The sequence below is a fragment of the Camelina sativa genome, chromosome 11 (genome assembly GCF_030686135.1).
Source record: "Camelina sativa cultivar CO46 ecotype springtype chromosome 11, ASM3068613v1".
In the NCBI taxonomy this organism is placed as follows: Eukaryota; Viridiplantae; Streptophyta; class Magnoliopsida; order Brassicales; family Brassicaceae; genus Camelina; species Camelina sativa.
In genome coordinates this window covers 15,269,217-15,285,464 of record NC_141890.1, presented here as the reverse complement: position 1 = coordinate 15,285,464, position 16,248 = coordinate 15,269,217, and the positions used below count along the sequence as shown (strand labels likewise).

Below are 16,248 nucleotides of genomic sequence, written 5' to 3'. Positions count from 1 at the left end.
TATTCGACGACGGAGATATATATGGAGAATTAATACGTAACTGGATAAGTAGTTGTAATCAATGAACCTTTTTGTCTCGTTCTATAATAAGATAGGCTCAAAAACTTTTTGTTTCTTTTTCTTTTATTACAGAAAATGTTCTTTTACTAATCAAATTAAGAACAAAAGTCCCACCGAGTAAAAGAAATGGACAACTTTAGTCGTTATGCGTCAATCTCCTAAAGGAGAAAGTGAGTTACCGTAGAATCCAAGAAACTGAACGGTCAATGTGTTTCTTTCTCTCATCTCTGATTGCCACCGGTAAAAGGATAAGATCACATCAAAAGTTTGGTGCCAAAGAATTAACTTTTCAAACCTGTTGAACTCCAAAGAGCTTCTACAATTGTTGATTCAATCATTTAGCTGAGAAGAGCTTCGTTCTTGTATAACTCATCCAAATCCACGCTCACGTTCAAACCCGAGCTGACCAACGCATTGACCATGGAAGGAATCCCAGCTTTCAATGAAGAAGCTAGAGCCTGTTCATCATAACATATGGTTTTTTAGATGAGGAGTTTTGGTTTCAGGGTTGAAACATAACAAATAGAGAAAAGTTTTTAACCTTCTTTTCTTCTTCGGTTTGGCGCTTGATAACGTCCACAGGCCATTCATTTACAAGTTTCTTGAACTCGGTTGAGACTGATGACTTTTTCTCATCAGGATACGTCTGCATAGTCAAGTGACACCGAAATCTTTAAATTAAACGTACTTTTCAAAGCTAAAAAGGGTTATATCAGAAGAGACAAACATTACAAGGAGGCTATGGGCTAACCTGGCAGATAACCTGGACAACCGCAGCAGCTTCTTCAGGTTTACTTTCTAGTAGAAAACCCTGCGAAAGGATCAAATCTATAAGGATTATTCAGTTACTTGAAGACTGAGAAAGATATGTGCAAACCTTTGCGCAAGAAAAAGCAGTAGCAAGAGTGTGTTGACTGTATGTCTCTGATCTCAGTTGATCTACTTTCCATAGTGACTCGGTATCCCCTGATAACAAGATTTACACAATCAGAAACTGGCATCAGAGCAATAAAAAGAAAAGACCTTTTCAGACTAGAGTTTTGTTAAGATTTCCAGATCTGTCTCTTGCATTACTAGCAGTAGTATACAATAAATCCCATTATTAATCATGAAATAGTTGAGTCTGTTCCTGGTCTCTTAAGAAAGGAAGAGAAATAATCAAAAATTTTATGGATTCGTATTCTATTTCATTACCAAAGGTCCAACAACAACGTAAGTCCATGTATGTATATGTACATCAAAGAGTCCATCTAGACTTTGCAAAGCCATCTCAAGAATAAATAAATCAATGCAGGTACCTCTCTTGGCAGCAAATTCCATCCATACATCGAATGTGGTCTTCCTCAACTTAACACCAGCCTTGGAGAATTTTTTAGAGTACTTGGCCAGTAGATCCCACTTATCTGTATCATGACATATCCTGCAAAAATCCAGTTAAATTTCATTTCATGATTTGAAAGCAAATGCAGTGGAAACAGTCACATGCAAATTTCCACAACGCTATCAAAAAGAAGGAGAAACGAAACATTTTTTTACACACCTGAAAACTAAATCTGCTGTGCCAGGTTGTAGAGGCAGGTCATTTGTTTTCAGGAGTTTCATTACTTCTTCCATGAGTTCAGAATTCTTGTGCTCTAGTGCATATGACTACATGGAATCCAGAATACGTCTTAAACATCTATGTGCACCGAGAAAACAACCAAAAAACTTATAGACACGCAATACCAAATTACCAGTAGATGGTGCGCAGATGCAACACTGGGTGTCAAACCTTGAACATTATGTTTCCACAAAGCCTTCTTTCCTGAAACCACAAAGAACTGCATTACTACCCTCTAATGAAACATTAAATCACCATTAAAAAACCAATGCAAAGTAACTCAGTAAAGTAAAAGCAAAACTGGGAGTACCAGATTCAATTGCTCCAACACGTACACACGTCTTAGCAACTTGTTGGCATAGATTGCAATTGAAGTTTTCATGAATACGAAGATTGGATAATCTCTGCAATCCAGAAACAGCAAATTTCAAACACTGACCCAACCATACATCCTGAATAATAATAGGAACTGAACTAAACTGAAAAAGGGAGATTTAAGTACTAACAAATCTCCGAAGATTCTGAAGAACGTCAAAGAGAAGATGAACGTCATCCTGATTCTGACAGCTCTCAATCAAAGACCACAACCAAGCATTTGGAGGCATTGACCTCTTGACATTCACAGAATCAAGCATCTTATCATGCAATTCCTTAACAGCTACTGCAACATCATAACCGCAATGAGAGAAACAGCTTTATTGATCTCAAATCGCAATTCAAACACAAAGCAACATATAATAAGAAACCTGTAGGATTTGCAGCAAGCTTCTCTGCTTCAGATGAAAAACTCGATCTGGGGATCAACAAGCTCATAGACGACGAGTGAGTACCACATCTATCAATCCCTGCAACACATCATCATGATTCATCATCTATTCATCTTAATACCTCACGTATACATAAATATCGCAATTTGGGATCACAAAAACAAGATAAAGCTATTTTTCAATTCACTCACTTACAATGTAATGAAAGTTTAACCCTTTAGTATCCTAAGCTTAGACATTATCTCAAAAACACATACATAGGCTAAAAGTTTTCACTTTTATGCACTTATACAGGTTAAGTAAATCTAGTATAGAACAATACAAGTCTCCATTTCCAAACCTGGGTATGGTTCATTTCGCAATTGGCATTGGGAAATTGACGAAAAGAAAGTACCTTTTAGTACAGAGGAAGAAGTAGACGTCTGATTCCGCCATTGGAAGGAGGAGCTTGGGATTTGAGAAGCAGAGGAGAAGAATCTCGGATTAGTCTCTGTGGTAACAATGGGTTTTAAGATCTTAGCGACTCTGCGAGAGTTCTGGAGGAATTGCATCGCTAGTGATTCAAGAGTTCTGATTCAAAGCTGGGTTTTTCCTTTTTTTTGAACTGTCTCAAGATTGAGAGAAGGAGTGAAGGACGATGGCTAAGACGCCGGAATCAAAGATTTAGGGTTTATTGTTTTTGATTTAGACCATCAACAATGCATTATTTTCATATATAAGTCTCTAGTTTTACTAGTAATTAACTAATTCACCCCATTACTTCAGTTTTTGTATGATTAGCCCCATCTCCAGCTCTAAGATATCATGTTTAAATTTACATTAACGCGTAGATTATTGTTGTTGTTGGAATATGATATATATATTTACTTTTAAAAATGGAGATTGGAATGAAAAATACCCAAATGAAAACACAAACCGACAAACGTAAGTAGTTGAAAGTGATTCAACCATTTTTTTGTATTATGCACGTCTTTAACTTATAATTAAGTTAAACCAATTATATATACATCTTATTCATTTTAATCGAGTTATTCATTTATTTAAAAAGTAATTCTATTTCTATTTTTCCTTAATATGTTTAGTTTAGGATACATCCCATGTGTCTCTCTAACTAAACATAACCTTTTCTATTCTATTAATAAAAGAAAAGAAACTAAATGATCTTTAATTTTGTGAAAAATGGTATTGCCTTAAGTTTGGAACACCAAAGAATAACTAAAACGAAAAAAAATATTTTTTTGTCTAACAAAAGTGAATCACAACGCAAGAAAACAACTGGAATTAGTTGATCGGTTTCTTCAATCTCCTTCAATAAAAATCCATCAAAAGATTCATCTTCTTTTCCATCAACCCTTTGATTTTCTCTTCAAAAAATCATTTAAGACAAGGAGCAAAAAAAAAAAAAAAAAGAAGGTTCTTGTAGAAAAAGAAGTAGTATTTTAATTAGAGGATATAACAAATGGGTTGTGGGAAATCAAAACACGATGTTGTTACGGGAAACTACACAAGAAAGATCAGAAAACCTTCGGAAGTTGAATCAGTGAAGGGAAAAGAGAGCGAGACAATTAAAAGACAAGAAAGCTGTCGGTGCGGGAAAAAGAACGACATCTCCGACGTAGTTTGGAGCGACCAGCCAGAGATTACCGTAGAAAACAATACCAAGAAGCCGGAGGAAAAGAACGATGTAGGAGATTATGATGAGAAAACGGCGGTAGAGATGACAAATGGTGACAAGAAACCGGAGGAAAAGGAAACAACGGCCACTTCTTCTCCCGTGAAGGCGGTGGCGACGATAGTGCCCGAGAATATTGTGACCGAGGAGACAGTTAACGACGTGAATGAGACCGTTCCACCGGTTGTCGACGAACAGAAGGGTATGCATTCTAAAGTTGATTTAATGTTTTGTTACATATTATTACACATTGCAAAACTATACACCCAATTTACGTGTTACATAACTTTTTCTTGTAAGGTGTACGTTTTTTTATTAAAAATTTGACATAAATCTTCAATTTGGTTTTTCATTAGCAGAAAATAGTGATATTGAAACGGTGGTAGAAGAAGAGAAAAGTGTAGAGGATAATAATATTGATGGTGATGTTGATACCGAAGTTCCATCTACTGAGGTCGAAGAACCAAAACCGGACGTAGAAGCTCCTCCAGTCACAACGGAATCAGAAGTTTTAGAAATTCCGACAACCGAAAATGAAGAGACCGCAGCCGCGGAAAATGATGAAACCGTCGAAACAGAAAATAAAGAAACCGCAGCCGCGGAAAATGATCAAACCGCAGCCGCAGAAAACGATGAAAACGTCGAAACAGTAAATGATGATGAAACTCCAGTTTTAAAGGATGAAGATAAAGTTGATGTTGAAGAGGTATGAAAAGTTTTTAAGTATTAACATTTAGAGCGTCATATTGGTTGGTTCTCTACTGCTCTAGTTAATTAGTTTGATCTCATTACAAGAATAAACTCTTTTCTAGAGCTTACTACATAATTGGGTTGTGTAGGAAAATCCAGCCGATATAGTAAAGGAAGTTGAGTCGGTATGAAGAAGGGAAACGAAGAGCATATACAACAAGTTTGATACTCTATGCATCATTGAAATCAAATCTATTGTTTCTTTAAAAGAGAAAAGAAAAAAAACAAATTTTCTTTGTTTATTCTGTTTAACCTATCATGCAATTCGAAAGATTGTATTTGTTTCACTTAAGCGAAATTGAATCTTTAAGTGGAATAAGTCATTACATAATCGATGGTTGCATGGTGAACATATAGCGTGGTTTTGAACTATCAGTGGGATAAAGATGTCCTTTAAATATTACTCTAAATTTTTTTTAGTGAAATCATAACACTGACCCATAAATTTTGTTCTTATTTAAACATGCACACATTATCCACGAGAGTTCGCCCTACCCGCATACGCTCTCGGGCACGTTCTCCAAAAATTATTTTTCCGGTGGCGTCGAATCCGATCGGCGCCGCTAGGCACCTGCTCCTCCTTCCTTGTGTTATCTTCTGCTCCCTAAACGTCTTTTTGCTCTGTTCCGTTTCCGTTAGTGAATTCACCGGAGGTTCACCAACTCTCAAAACTTCTACTCCGGCCATGCTCCAGTTTCATTCCCCTTTTCCTCTTCCGTCTCTTCAGGTAGGTTCCCTCGACGACTTGCTTCTCTCGAGGCCCCAGCCATTCCATGCAGAATCCGAGATTTCAGAACGCCCTGCTAGACTTGCTTCTCGCCTCTTTCACCGGCTCTCTTCTATGTCAACACCAACATCTCTCTGCTCCTTGGATTCACATCCTCTCACCAAGTGTTCTGCTTGGGCACAGCTGGACAGGAGCTCTGTTTTGACGCCAGAGCTGTGCGAGTATTTGACGAGAACCCATGACCCTAGTGTTATACTTCAATTGTTCAGGTCTGTTCCGAACTCTTCATTGTCCTCCTGTAGCTTGCTTTTGTGCCGATCTATAGTTCCAATTGTCCAAAGACTGCATTTGGAGCATAGTCTATCAATGTCGCTATACCTATACAATATTTGTTTGCGAACCCTGCCATCAGAACTTCCTAGGAGCGTTACCTATGTTTGCCAAAGTTTGAAGAGGTCTGGCATTATGACCTCATCTCTATGAAACGATGGTTACCAATGCCTCTTCAACCTATCCCCTATGCCCCACATGCTTCACGCATCCCTTTTTGTGCTTATTTGCATCATGTACTTCATTACCAAATCTTATGCAAGCCAAACGTCCAAAAATCCAGGTCTAGTATATCTACCCCTCTCTCAATCCATAGCTTTTGTCTAGCTACCTTGTTTGATCTCGCTGGCCGAAGACTCCATCGGGGACTACAATTAACTAGATTGCCTTGGTGCTGCGAGTACTATGTAAAAACCTTGGTTTTTGATCTTCTGGTGGATGAGTGTTTTGGGTATAACACCTTTCATGGTATTCTAAATCCAAACCCATCCGGCGCATTCAGGTGTCACCCTTATACCATCATCTTCACTTTGTTTTTGATGCTAGAAACTAAAGAGACCAAGCATGTACCTTATTCCTCCATGTCAAACCGACTACATGCTTTGTGTGGTGTTCTTAATCTCCTTGACCAAGGGTCCCAAGTGAGAGAGAACCCACCTGTATTGTTACGGTTTTACTGTAATCTGTGGCTTTTTTTGGCTCTTGTTTCACTTATATGGTTTGTCGTTAAAGTCTTGAATCAATATGGTCTTATGCCCTGGAACCTATCTCTTACATCCGACGACTTCAAGCATGCTTTCTTCAGCACCATTCACATCACCCGTACTGATTGTTATCAAAGTTATCTATGGCGCTTCCAGTTTGATCATGACCCTCCGCTTTGGATGTTAAAGCAGACTACCATTGACCATCAAAGCTTGGTCTACCGATCCTTTGCCAATGCGCTGCTCATGTTTCTGTCTCTCACTCTGGTGAGCTTCTTGGCTTTGGCTCCATTTCAAACGTCACAAGGTCGTTCGACCGTGACTATCCTGTCATCCATCAATTTTCTCGAGGGTGTTCAATCGAGCTACCGTGATCTCTCATGTCCCATGCCGCTACCTAGTGACTGGTTCACAGCTCTCATGGATTCTATCTCGATATATCTTATCTACTCTTTTATGCCTTTCGGGTTTACCCATCTTTATAACCTTGTTAACCTTTTGAACTTTGAGATCCTTGAATCTCCACTTGTATTTGTTTTGATTTGATTAAATGAAAGCTTAAGTTTGTCCAAAAGAAAAAGAAAAAAATTTAAACATGCACACATTACGTATATAAAATGTGATAAGATGTCTCGAAAAAAGTGATAGGATGGTACGAGGGTATAGAATTAGATGCGATCATATGATATGTATTATGTAAGACATGTACGGGATATGAATATGACGACCTTATGAAAAACGACTCTCCGGAACAATGTTGGGCCACACCATTGATCAAGATATACCGAGAAAAAAACATAACAATGTGGTTCCTTTGAGCCTTATCGTCATGGAATGAGATCGAATTTCAGCGATGTCAAGAATCATACAAGACTTTACTTTATTCCGAAATCGATTTACGATGACATTTTAGTGAGAATAATAAACCAAAATGGTTTGATGGTAAGTGAAGAAGCCACGTAATCCTCAATACAACAAAATAAGAGACTATTCTGGAGATATACCTTACGATCTCGAGTCTTCACGAAGTGGCGCTCTACTTTAATTATGTTCGTATGTATATGTCAAGGGGTGGGGTTTAATTAAGGTTGTGAACCTATGTACGATGTCGATCTTGTTTAGCAGCTTTAAATAATTAAAGTGCATACATAACTATGGTTTATTTATGTATTAAAACGGATCACAAAGCAAAAAAATTTGTAAAGCCTCAACACATAACATACACTAATACAAGTACAAGTAAAACTATATATATGAAACTTATGAAGTATATGCAGCAAACACTAAGTAGATTGACTTTAATGCTATAGACAATGAAACTATATGGCCGTACTATATAGAGATGACATGATTCGTCCGTATCAGATATTCTTCACAGCTAAGAGATTTTGTTATCTGTACGTTTTACCAAATTAGTTTTCTTCTTTACATGCAAGAGGCAAAGAGTCAAGAACGTGTAAACCGATCATTGCCTCAGGGCCTCATATTCTCTCGGATACTCCCACTATCTTAATTTTTATTATAGAAAATGTGTTCTTTATATATTTAATTTTTCCTTTTTTTGCTCAAAAAAATGTGTTGTTTATTTCATGCTATAAAGTTGATTCCATAGAAAAAGTGCTACATCGAACCCATAATATGACAACTTTACGTACCTTAGGATGCTATAAATAGAGGAGCCTTATAGACAACTCTGTACATTAAACATAAACTCAAAGTCAATTTTTATCTTAACACACCCAAAGATATCAACAATCTCTTTTAAAAGTCTCAAGTTATCCCATTCTCATATCTAGTTTCGCATTTCGATCAAAACACACAAATTTTATCCTTTAGTTTGCAAGCCGCTTTCCAAACGCGAAACGACCTTCCTTTTACATTATAATACCAATGGAGAAGCTACAAAAGATGATCTCCGAGAAATCGGTAGTTATTTTTAGTAAGAACACTTGCTGCATGTCGCACACAATTAAAACTCTCTTCTTAGACCTTGGTGTGAATCCGACAATCTATGAGTTAGACGAGATCAACAGAGCAAAAGATATAGAGCAAGCTTTGGCTCAGCTTGGCTGCAGCCCAACCGTGCCAGTGGTGTTCATAGGAGGGCAGCTTGTCGGTGGAGCTAATCAAGTCATGAGTCTCCATCTCAATCGTTCTCTTATACCAATGCTTCAACGTGTTGGGGCTTTGTGGCTTTGATTAAATAAAAAAGGAATACTTACGTACAGATCGTAGCTTTGTGATAATTAAGGATGAAAAAATAACCTATACATGTCGGTATGAATGATATGTCTATTATCTATGTTATGAAAGGATAGATTTTTTTTTTTTTTTTGACCTATGAAAGGATAGATTGTGAGGATATATTTTGTATACTTTATACATAATAATTTAAAATAACCGTGCGTTGTAAATTCAAATTTTCCATGTTATTTTTTAATATATATGCAATATGCTATTATAGAATTCTCAAGTCATTAAATTTAAGTCCTTCCCCTTTCTTGGATCAGTTTCATTGATATTTTCTTGGACAGAGACTTCTTTGATCGACCGCGCGAAGGGGTTGCGTTATAAGTTTGTTGTTCACGAGATTAGATACTTCTTCTATCCTAAGTCTAAGGCTCTAAACAAGATTTGTCAAGTACTGATTTTACTTGTTTCTGCAGACCAAAAGGATCAGCTGGAATCGGAAAACCAGAGCATGCTTTTGAAATTTGGTTCACAGCTTGACCAAAACCTTAAGGATCTACATAGAACAGTTCTTGGATCAGTCTCTCAGCAACAACAACAATTAAGAACTGTGGAGGAACATACCCACACATTTCTTGTTCATATATATGATGTAAGGAAAAAGACCATACTTATGTCAGTTCACTTTTTGCTTTGGACCATTTGATCTCACTAGTGGGTGCATTTCTCACGCAGGCAACACAGGATCTGGAATCAAGAATTGGAAAAATAGCAGCCTTGAAGGAACTATATGAAATTATACAAAAGAAGGCCTCCTCTAATCTGGAGAAGACGAACTCCTCTATAGTATCACAAATAGCGGCGGTTGAGAAAGTATGAACAAGTTTTAGCTATGAAATACTATCACATCTTGCTGTGAATTTCTATTTCTCATCATTTATTTTGGTAATAATTGAATTTATCTTCTCAGTTTCTCACTATATCAGCAACAGAGGTTTCTGCAGTCGCTCATGACATCCACAATACACTTAATGATCAGAAGATTGAAGATTACCTTGAAGATTGGTACGAGTTCCATCACCCCATTGCTTTCAATTCGAATGTCTTACTTAGTTTACATTCTATCTACTCATACAAACATTATATTTACTGCAGCTTGGGAAGGGCCAATGATTCTAAAACTTTGTGGGAGACCACTGAAACAGGCATAAAGAACCTTAACACGAAGTATCAACAAGAACTTAATGTCACAATGGAGTAAGTTTTTTCGTGTGGTATCCATCCTACTCTCTGTTTCCACATCATTACACTGAATAAAATCTCTACGTATAGGGACATGGCAAAAGAAAGTGAGAGGGGGCACGATGTACATATAGGGACATGGCAAAACTCTCTTCTCCATTGAGGTAAACAATGCTTTAACCTTGAAGGAGCTTCTTCAACAAAGGTTTATCACAGTGCATGTTGGTGTTATTCTTGTATAATCTTAGGTTATGAAGATTAGATATTTAATTAAATGTAATACATGTTATGTATGTTTTGTGTAATAGATATTTTTGATGATTTATGTAATAAAAAAAGTTATTTATAAATTCATTTAAATAAATTTTGCAAAACAGGATTTTAATATGCAAATTATATACAAATTCAACTTAATCCATACAGCAAAAGAAAAGTTATAAAGATTTTTGTGAGGAAATTAGCCACAAAATTTTGTGACATTTTATAACTACAAGTTACTGATATCTTTGATGCAATTTGTAACTGATAGTTACATAGAAATGTAACAATTAATAGCAAATAGCGATAAATTAATTTATATCTAATTTGTGGCAATTTGCTACAATTTGTTATAAAGGGTTATTTTGCGACAACCAAATAATTACTAATTTTTTTGGTCTCAAATCTGTAACAAATGTTTTTTAGCTACACAAATATAGTTATATCTACACATTTTTTAGTAACTATACAAATCTTTTTTACTAGTGAAGGCTTCACAATCAGCACAAACAAAGGGAGCAAAGACCAAATTGAGCCATGCAGATATGTCAAACCGTAGCAGTACAGGTGAGTTCTCTCTCATATGGCGCCCTTTGTCAAAGAGATCAAGAAATTCACACAAAGCATGCAGCCGGTTTGACAATGTTAGATGTGAATGAGGCTTGGTCTGTTGGGTTGTTGCTAACACCAAACTGGTGTGGTTGATGGGATGTTGTTGAAAACTAGAGACGCTAGTTAGCATAGGGATAAAAGGGATTTGGTTCTTCCAGTTAACTAACAAAGTCACAAATGGAGTAAGGGCCAGGGATCTACCATACATTTTGTTACTACAAATCATTCTAGGTAAGTGGATTCTCAGATGCAGTCTTCGGACACCGAGTTCAACCAACGAACAAAAGAGATGTTTACTAGATAACATAAGAATAGATAGAGTAGACATGGGATTTTAGAAGTTGGGCAAGACCAATTGGGATGCTAGCAATCCAAGTTCAAGTCCTGAGCTCATCCGCAGAGATCCAATAGACTTTGGGGATGACCAGGGGAGTTGACATGGGTCTGCCAAGCTCATAGTGTGACAGATCTTAGAGACAGGAGTCCAAAAACGGAGACAATTCGCAACTCTGGAAGATTCCTCGCCAAAAATCGACACATGTGCCGTTGAGGAAGAGGAGACTTCAATGGCGAAGCACAATCCGGATTGGGGAAAAGAGAAGCACAAAGACTTTGGTACCATCGACGGTAAGGCTGGACGAGGATAGATGAGGATGGGGTTCGCCGGACTCCAAATCCTTCTGTAGGGGCACAATATCAGGCATTCGTCTAGCTTTAGGGTAGGTTTCGTGGTTTTGTCGGGGAACAAAAGAAGAAAACAAAAGGGGAAAAAAGCTTGAGGGATGAAACTAAAGGAATAAAGAAAGTAGAAAAGGAGCAGAGAGATTGAGAAATCCTGACGCCGGCGAGCCAAAGCTATACCGGCGTCGGAGAAAGATGGTGATAGCGACGCCTCGATTATAATGTCTAAGAGAGAAATTAGGGTGAACTCTACGATTTACTATAGAGTATGGATTCTAAACTAAGTTATATTACGGATTAACAAATGAATCTTAAATTTTATTTGCCAAACTAACAATTTTTAAAAAGTGTTCAATATGAACTAACAATGAGAAAAGTGAGTTTCAACCCAAAATTAATGGGGCATATAATGAAAGTTACAGAATGGTATTACGTCGTTGTGGAATTGAATGCGATATAATATGTGTTTTTACGTAAGACATGTACGGACTAGGATCACCTAGCAATGTGTTATGACTCTCCGGATCACAGTTGGGCCAGATTCCATCAATAAATCGAATTAAAAAGAAATATTATATATGTAGTTCCTTTTTGAGTCTATATCCTCAAACGAATGAGATCGTATCTTGAAAATATCAAGAATCACATACAGTTTAACTTTATTCCCAAGTTGATTTATCATGGGAAATTTGCTGAGAATATAAAGAAAGTGAAGAGGCCAATAAACTACCACACAATCAAAAAACCAAAAAGAAGACGAATTGAAGAAGATTATTCTAGAGATATACCATACGATCTCGAGTCTTCGCAAAAAGAAAGAGATTCAGCTTTTATCGTGTGTAATGCACTAATGTGTATATGCTAGTGGCCTGGATTTTAAGATTTTATATAGTAAATCTTGTTCCTAATAACAAGTTACACGTTGAATGCAACCAAGGTTAGGATTTTCTCAACTGAGAAGGAACCTCTATCCAAAAATTATCTCCATTGAAGATATATGGATTATGAGAAGGTCTGCCATTTAACTTAAGTATATTTACAAGATCATAAAACTTCATGAAAGAGAAGAGAGTCTCATTTACATACAAACATGCTCATGAATATCACCACATAAGGTGATACGTGTTTGATTAAGTAGTCTAATATCAACAAGAGAAAGCATAACGACCATGATTCTCTTAGCCTGCAATATAATCTATTAGGCATACCTAAAACCAAAGAATGAAAATGCTGATCAGCAAAGCAAAGCATAGAATTATTATAAACAACCAAATATGAAGCCTCACCATTCTTCCGACTTGATTTGGAACCTGAAATTGTATGGCGAACAAAATACCAACTGAACCTATTATGCATTGAGCTGCAAGCTTAAAAAAGGGGTATTACCATCACATGCATAAGTTGAACTCTTACTTCTCTGTCTACTTTAGAAACGACACATTTTAAAATGAAAATGGACAAAAATAGCATTTTTTTATAGCTACACTAAATTTAAAATAATTTAAAAATTAAAAACTAACTTAAATTCATAATTAATTATCTAATAGATTAATAAAAATTATTACAAAAAAGTATTTGTTTTATAAATAATGATTATTTATAATTTTGAATAAGGAAAAAAGCTTAACTTGTTTTTGTTTATACTATTTAGATTTAAATTTCTTTTAAAATAAATAATTCAGATTATACAATTTATAATATATATATATATATATATCAATTTTTCTAGATTTATTTTAATCAATGTTGATTGGTCGACTTTGTGAATCATCGATTTGTTTTTTAATTCTGTTAACTTAATTATCTTTGCCACCGACTTATTTTAAAACAGTTGACTTATCTTATGGCTAGTGTATTTATAACATAGTCAATTTTTTTTAACTGTTGACTTATTTTTTTGTTCATCAATTTATATTTGTTTTCTGTTGATTTGTTTATTAGTGAATTATTTATATTTAAAATTCGTTTTTAATTTAAAATCTATAAGTATATAAATATTGTACTAATTTCACTCAAATTTAACTCTTATCTATTATATAGCTGAAATTCACAATTATTTCAGTTTATTTGTGTAACATCTGCGAACCAAATTGGGGGTTTGGGGAGTGGGTTTGAATTGTCGTTTTAGGTCGGTTTGGTTAAAAGAAAACCATGGAACCGAGATATATAAGGGAAAAGTCGATGAGAAGGGTTTTGGCAAGTGCTTTTTGTCACCGTTTCCCCTTTGTTTTTGAGAAAAGAGGTGTTCTTGAGGTTTCAGAGGTTTTTTGGGAGATTTTTGGCTTGGTTTGAGAGATCTGCTGCTATGGAGTGAAGATCTGGTGTTGGGAACAAAGGAGAAGCTTCCTAGGGTGCTGGATTCGTCATTGTTGGGTCAGAACTTTCTGCAAAAGAGGTGAGTGCATGACAATGACTTATCTAAGTCTGAGAATCCTTTGTTTGCTTGATTGTTGTGTTTTTGTGGTGTTGTTCTTGCTTGTGGTAGTTTGTTATGGTTCTTATAGGTTCCTGGAGCTTTTGGGTGAGTTTGGGACGGATTGGAGATGATTGGAAACGGAGATTCGATGATCGGCTTCGAGTAGAACGTGTCTGCGGGTGACGATCGACACCATGTTGGGGCTAGTGTCGATCGACACCACTTCGGTGTCGGTCGACACCAACTTGTCTGTTGCGTGGTTCATGGTTTGTTGTGTTTGTTTGTTGTTTGTTAAACATTGGAATCTCAGTTGCTTGTGTGTATAGCCCAGTAGATGAGAGGATTGCCTCACTGAGTGTTTATTAAATACTCATGCATCTCAATTTGTGTTTGCGGTGCAGGTAAAGGCAAAGTGTGATCGTGGAATCAAGGCGATGAGGAGGAGGATGATCTAAGGTCTTGTTTGTGTGTTGTTGGATATATTCTTTATGTTGGAACCTTGGTTAGAGTTATGCTAGGTTGCTGGATATAATGGTTAGGAATGTTTATTGTATTGATGATATATTGGTTCTGTATATTGGTATGTTTCCACTGTGTTTAATGGTTATTGCTGGTTTAATGTTAAATTGTGATTTGGGTTAGTTTTAATTAAGTAGTATGTGATGCTTAATTATATATTGTATTTATTATATGTAAAAAAAACGGGTTAGGTTGTTTCAGTTTGTTTGTAATTATATAATTTAAATATGTAAGTATCTTAAAACAAATTTGATATATTTTAAAATAATATTATCTATCTGAATTTTAATTTTTTATTTATTGATTAATATTATATATAATAAATTCATTTATTATTATTTTTATTTTTTTGCAAAATACCGAAGATCTAATGTACAAAACAGTGGTTTTTAAATAATTTTGTAAAATGAATTTATTTAACTATATTTTATTTTTATTTTTTTTTAACTTTTAATTCATTCTCAACTAAGGGAAAAATAGTCATTTTGCACAATAAATAAGGTATTTTTAAAAAACTAAAAAAATATTTGTATAGATTTAAAATTTTCTACTAAGTTTAAGATATGTATTTAAATTATTTCTAAAAAATCACACTAATTATATTTATATGTGAAACGATCCGACCCGTTTTTTTTATAATAAATAACTACAACTAGTGGTCCCATACCCACTAGCCACATATCCACAACCACAACCATCAGCGAAAATAACAATACCAATAAATATCCAATAATAAAATAACCAATAATCAAATATAGCAACAATCAAATAACCAATCATCAGGAAACATGAAACCAACAACCTAGCAATGTTTCTAATGACCCAACTCTAGCAACCTAGCAACGCCAGACAACATCCAATTGAGTCCCTAGAACATATTCCTCTTCATCGCCTTGATTCTACAATCACACTTTATCTTTACCTGCACCACAAACACATATTGAGATGCATGAGTATTTGATAAACACTCAGTGAGGCAATCCTCCCATCTATTGGGCTATACACACAAGCAACAATGATACCAATGTTCCAAACAATCTAACAAACAAGACATACAGACCAGGAAAACAAACATCAACTCACTGGAAGGGAGGTGTCGACCAACACTACCCCATAGTGTCGATCGATGCCTATTTTGCTGGTGTCGATCGACACTCCCTCTGCAACCGCGATCCGCTCGAAGCCGAGAGTCGAATCTCGCTCCCAACCTCCTCCAAATCGCCCAATACTCAAAAACCAAGCCATATACGTCCATAGGAACCTGTAGCAACCAATCCCAGCAAGAAAAACACACAAAACAACAACAAACAAGCAAGAACAAGGAATCAAAGGCTTAAATTAGCCATGGTCATGCACTCACCTCTTTGCAGGAAGTTTCTGACTAACAATGAATGAATCCTCACTCCCACAACAAGATCTCACCCCCAAGCCTTGAAATCTCACAAAAACTCCCAAAAACTCAAGAACAATACTTTCTCCTCTTTCTCTTTGTTTTCAGCGGCTAGACAACCACAAAACACGACATTGGTCGTTCTCCCACTTAAATATCACGGTTTAATGGTTTTTCTCAAACCAAACCGACCAAAAATCGATAATTAAATCGAACTGGTCGAATCAGAAATAAGTGGTGTCGACCGACACCCCCTTGGTGTCGATCGACACCCTCCCTAAAATGCACAGTTTTGGTTTGCGGGTGTTACAATATGTATATGAGTGTAAT

At 36.0% G+C, this 16,248-nt stretch overlaps 4 protein-coding genes across 5 annotated transcripts; 3 read left to right on the top strand and 1 right to left on the bottom strand.

The window, feature by feature from the left end:
• Positions 1-52: 52 nt before the first annotated feature.
• Positions 53-3,255, bottom strand: LOC104723588 (uncharacterized). The gene is made up of 11 exons (XM_087472011.1): positions 2,822-3,255; positions 2,407-2,505; positions 2,167-2,321; positions 1,971-2,064; positions 1,794-1,864; positions 1,601-1,707; positions 1,359-1,480; positions 938-1,026; positions 812-871; positions 602-706; positions 53-518 (listed from the first exon to the last, which is right to left on the bottom strand). The coding sequence occupies exons 1-11, from the start codon at positions 2,976-2,978 to the stop codon at positions 399-401; spliced, it is 1,179 nt and encodes a 392-aa protein (XP_087328137.1). The 5' UTR covers positions 2,979-3,255; the 3' UTR covers positions 53-398.
• Positions 3,256-3,619: 364 nt separating this feature from the next.
• On the top strand, positions 3,620-5,180 carry LOC104723587 (uncharacterized). Its single transcript, XM_010441968.3, has 3 exons — positions 3,620-4,301; positions 4,459-4,805; positions 4,939-5,180. The coding sequence occupies exons 1-3, from the start codon at positions 3,887-3,889 to the stop codon at positions 4,978-4,980; spliced, it is 804 nt and encodes a 267-aa protein (XP_010440270.3). The 5' UTR covers positions 3,620-3,886; the 3' UTR covers positions 4,981-5,180.
• A 3,175-nt stretch (positions 5,181-8,355) lies between these two features.
• LOC104728040 (monothiol glutaredoxin-S7) lies at positions 8,356-9,030 on the top strand. The gene has a single exon (XM_010447083.3). It carries the CDS (start codon positions 8,501-8,503, stop codon positions 8,807-8,809), a length of 309 nt encoding a protein of 102 aa, XP_010445385.1. The 5' UTR covers positions 8,356-8,500; the 3' UTR covers positions 8,810-9,030.
• Positions 8,955-12,020, top strand: LOC104723586 (kinesin-like protein KIN-5B). 2 transcript variants are annotated; one of them, XM_010441963.3, is made up of 6 exons: positions 8,955-9,452; positions 9,536-9,673; positions 9,771-9,865; positions 9,956-10,057; positions 10,133-10,206; positions 10,792-12,020. In XM_010441963.3, exons 1-5 carry the CDS (start codon positions 9,312-9,314, stop codon positions 10,203-10,205), a joined length of 549 nt encoding a protein of 182 aa, XP_010440265.2. In that variant the 5' UTR covers positions 8,955-9,311; the 3' UTR covers position 10,206; positions 10,792-12,020. The 2 variants fall into 2 exon arrangements, with proteins under 2 accessions (XP_010440265.2, XP_087327803.1); XM_087471677.1 differs by having other exon boundaries at positions 10,787-12,020.
• Positions 12,021-16,248: the final 4,228 nt, after the last annotated feature.

Coding starts and splice junctions, on each gene's coding strand:
- LOC104728040 (XM_010447083.3), top strand. CDS start 8,501: ATGGAGAAGCTACAAAAGATGATCTCCGAGAAATCGGTAGTTATTTTT.
- LOC104723587 (XM_010441968.3), top strand. CDS start 3,887: ATGGGTTGTGGGAAATCAAAACACGATGTTGTTACGGGAAACTACACA. Junction 4,302..4,458: donor GGTTGTCGACGAACAGAAGG/GTATGCATTCTA, acceptor TTTCATTAGCAG/AAAATAGTGATATTGAAACG. Junction 4,806..4,938: donor ATAAAGTTGATGTTGAAGAG/GTATGAAAAGTT, acceptor TGGGTTGTGTAG/GAAAATCCAGCCGATATAGT.
- LOC104723588 (XM_087472011.1), bottom strand. CDS start 2,978: ATGCAATTCCTCCAGAACTCTCGCAGAGTCGCTAAGATCTTAAAACCC. Junction 1,481..1,600: donor ACAGCAGATTTAGTTTTCAG/GTGTGTAAAAAA, acceptor GGATTTTTGCAG/GATATGTCATGATACAGATA. Junction 872..937: donor CTGCTTTTTCTTGCGCAAAG/GTTTGCACATAT, acceptor ATCCTTTCGCAG/GGTTTTCTACTAGAAAGTAA.
- LOC104723586 (XM_010441963.3), top strand. CDS start 9,312: ATGCTTTTGAAATTTGGTTCACAGCTTGACCAAAACCTTAAGGATCTA. Junction 9,453..9,535: donor TTCTTGTTCATATATATGAT/GTAAGGAAAAAG, acceptor TTTCTCACGCAG/GCAACACAGGATCTGGAATC. Junction 9,866..9,955: donor GAAGATTACCTTGAAGATTG/GTACGAGTTCCA, acceptor TATTTACTGCAG/CTTGGGAAGGGCCAATGATT.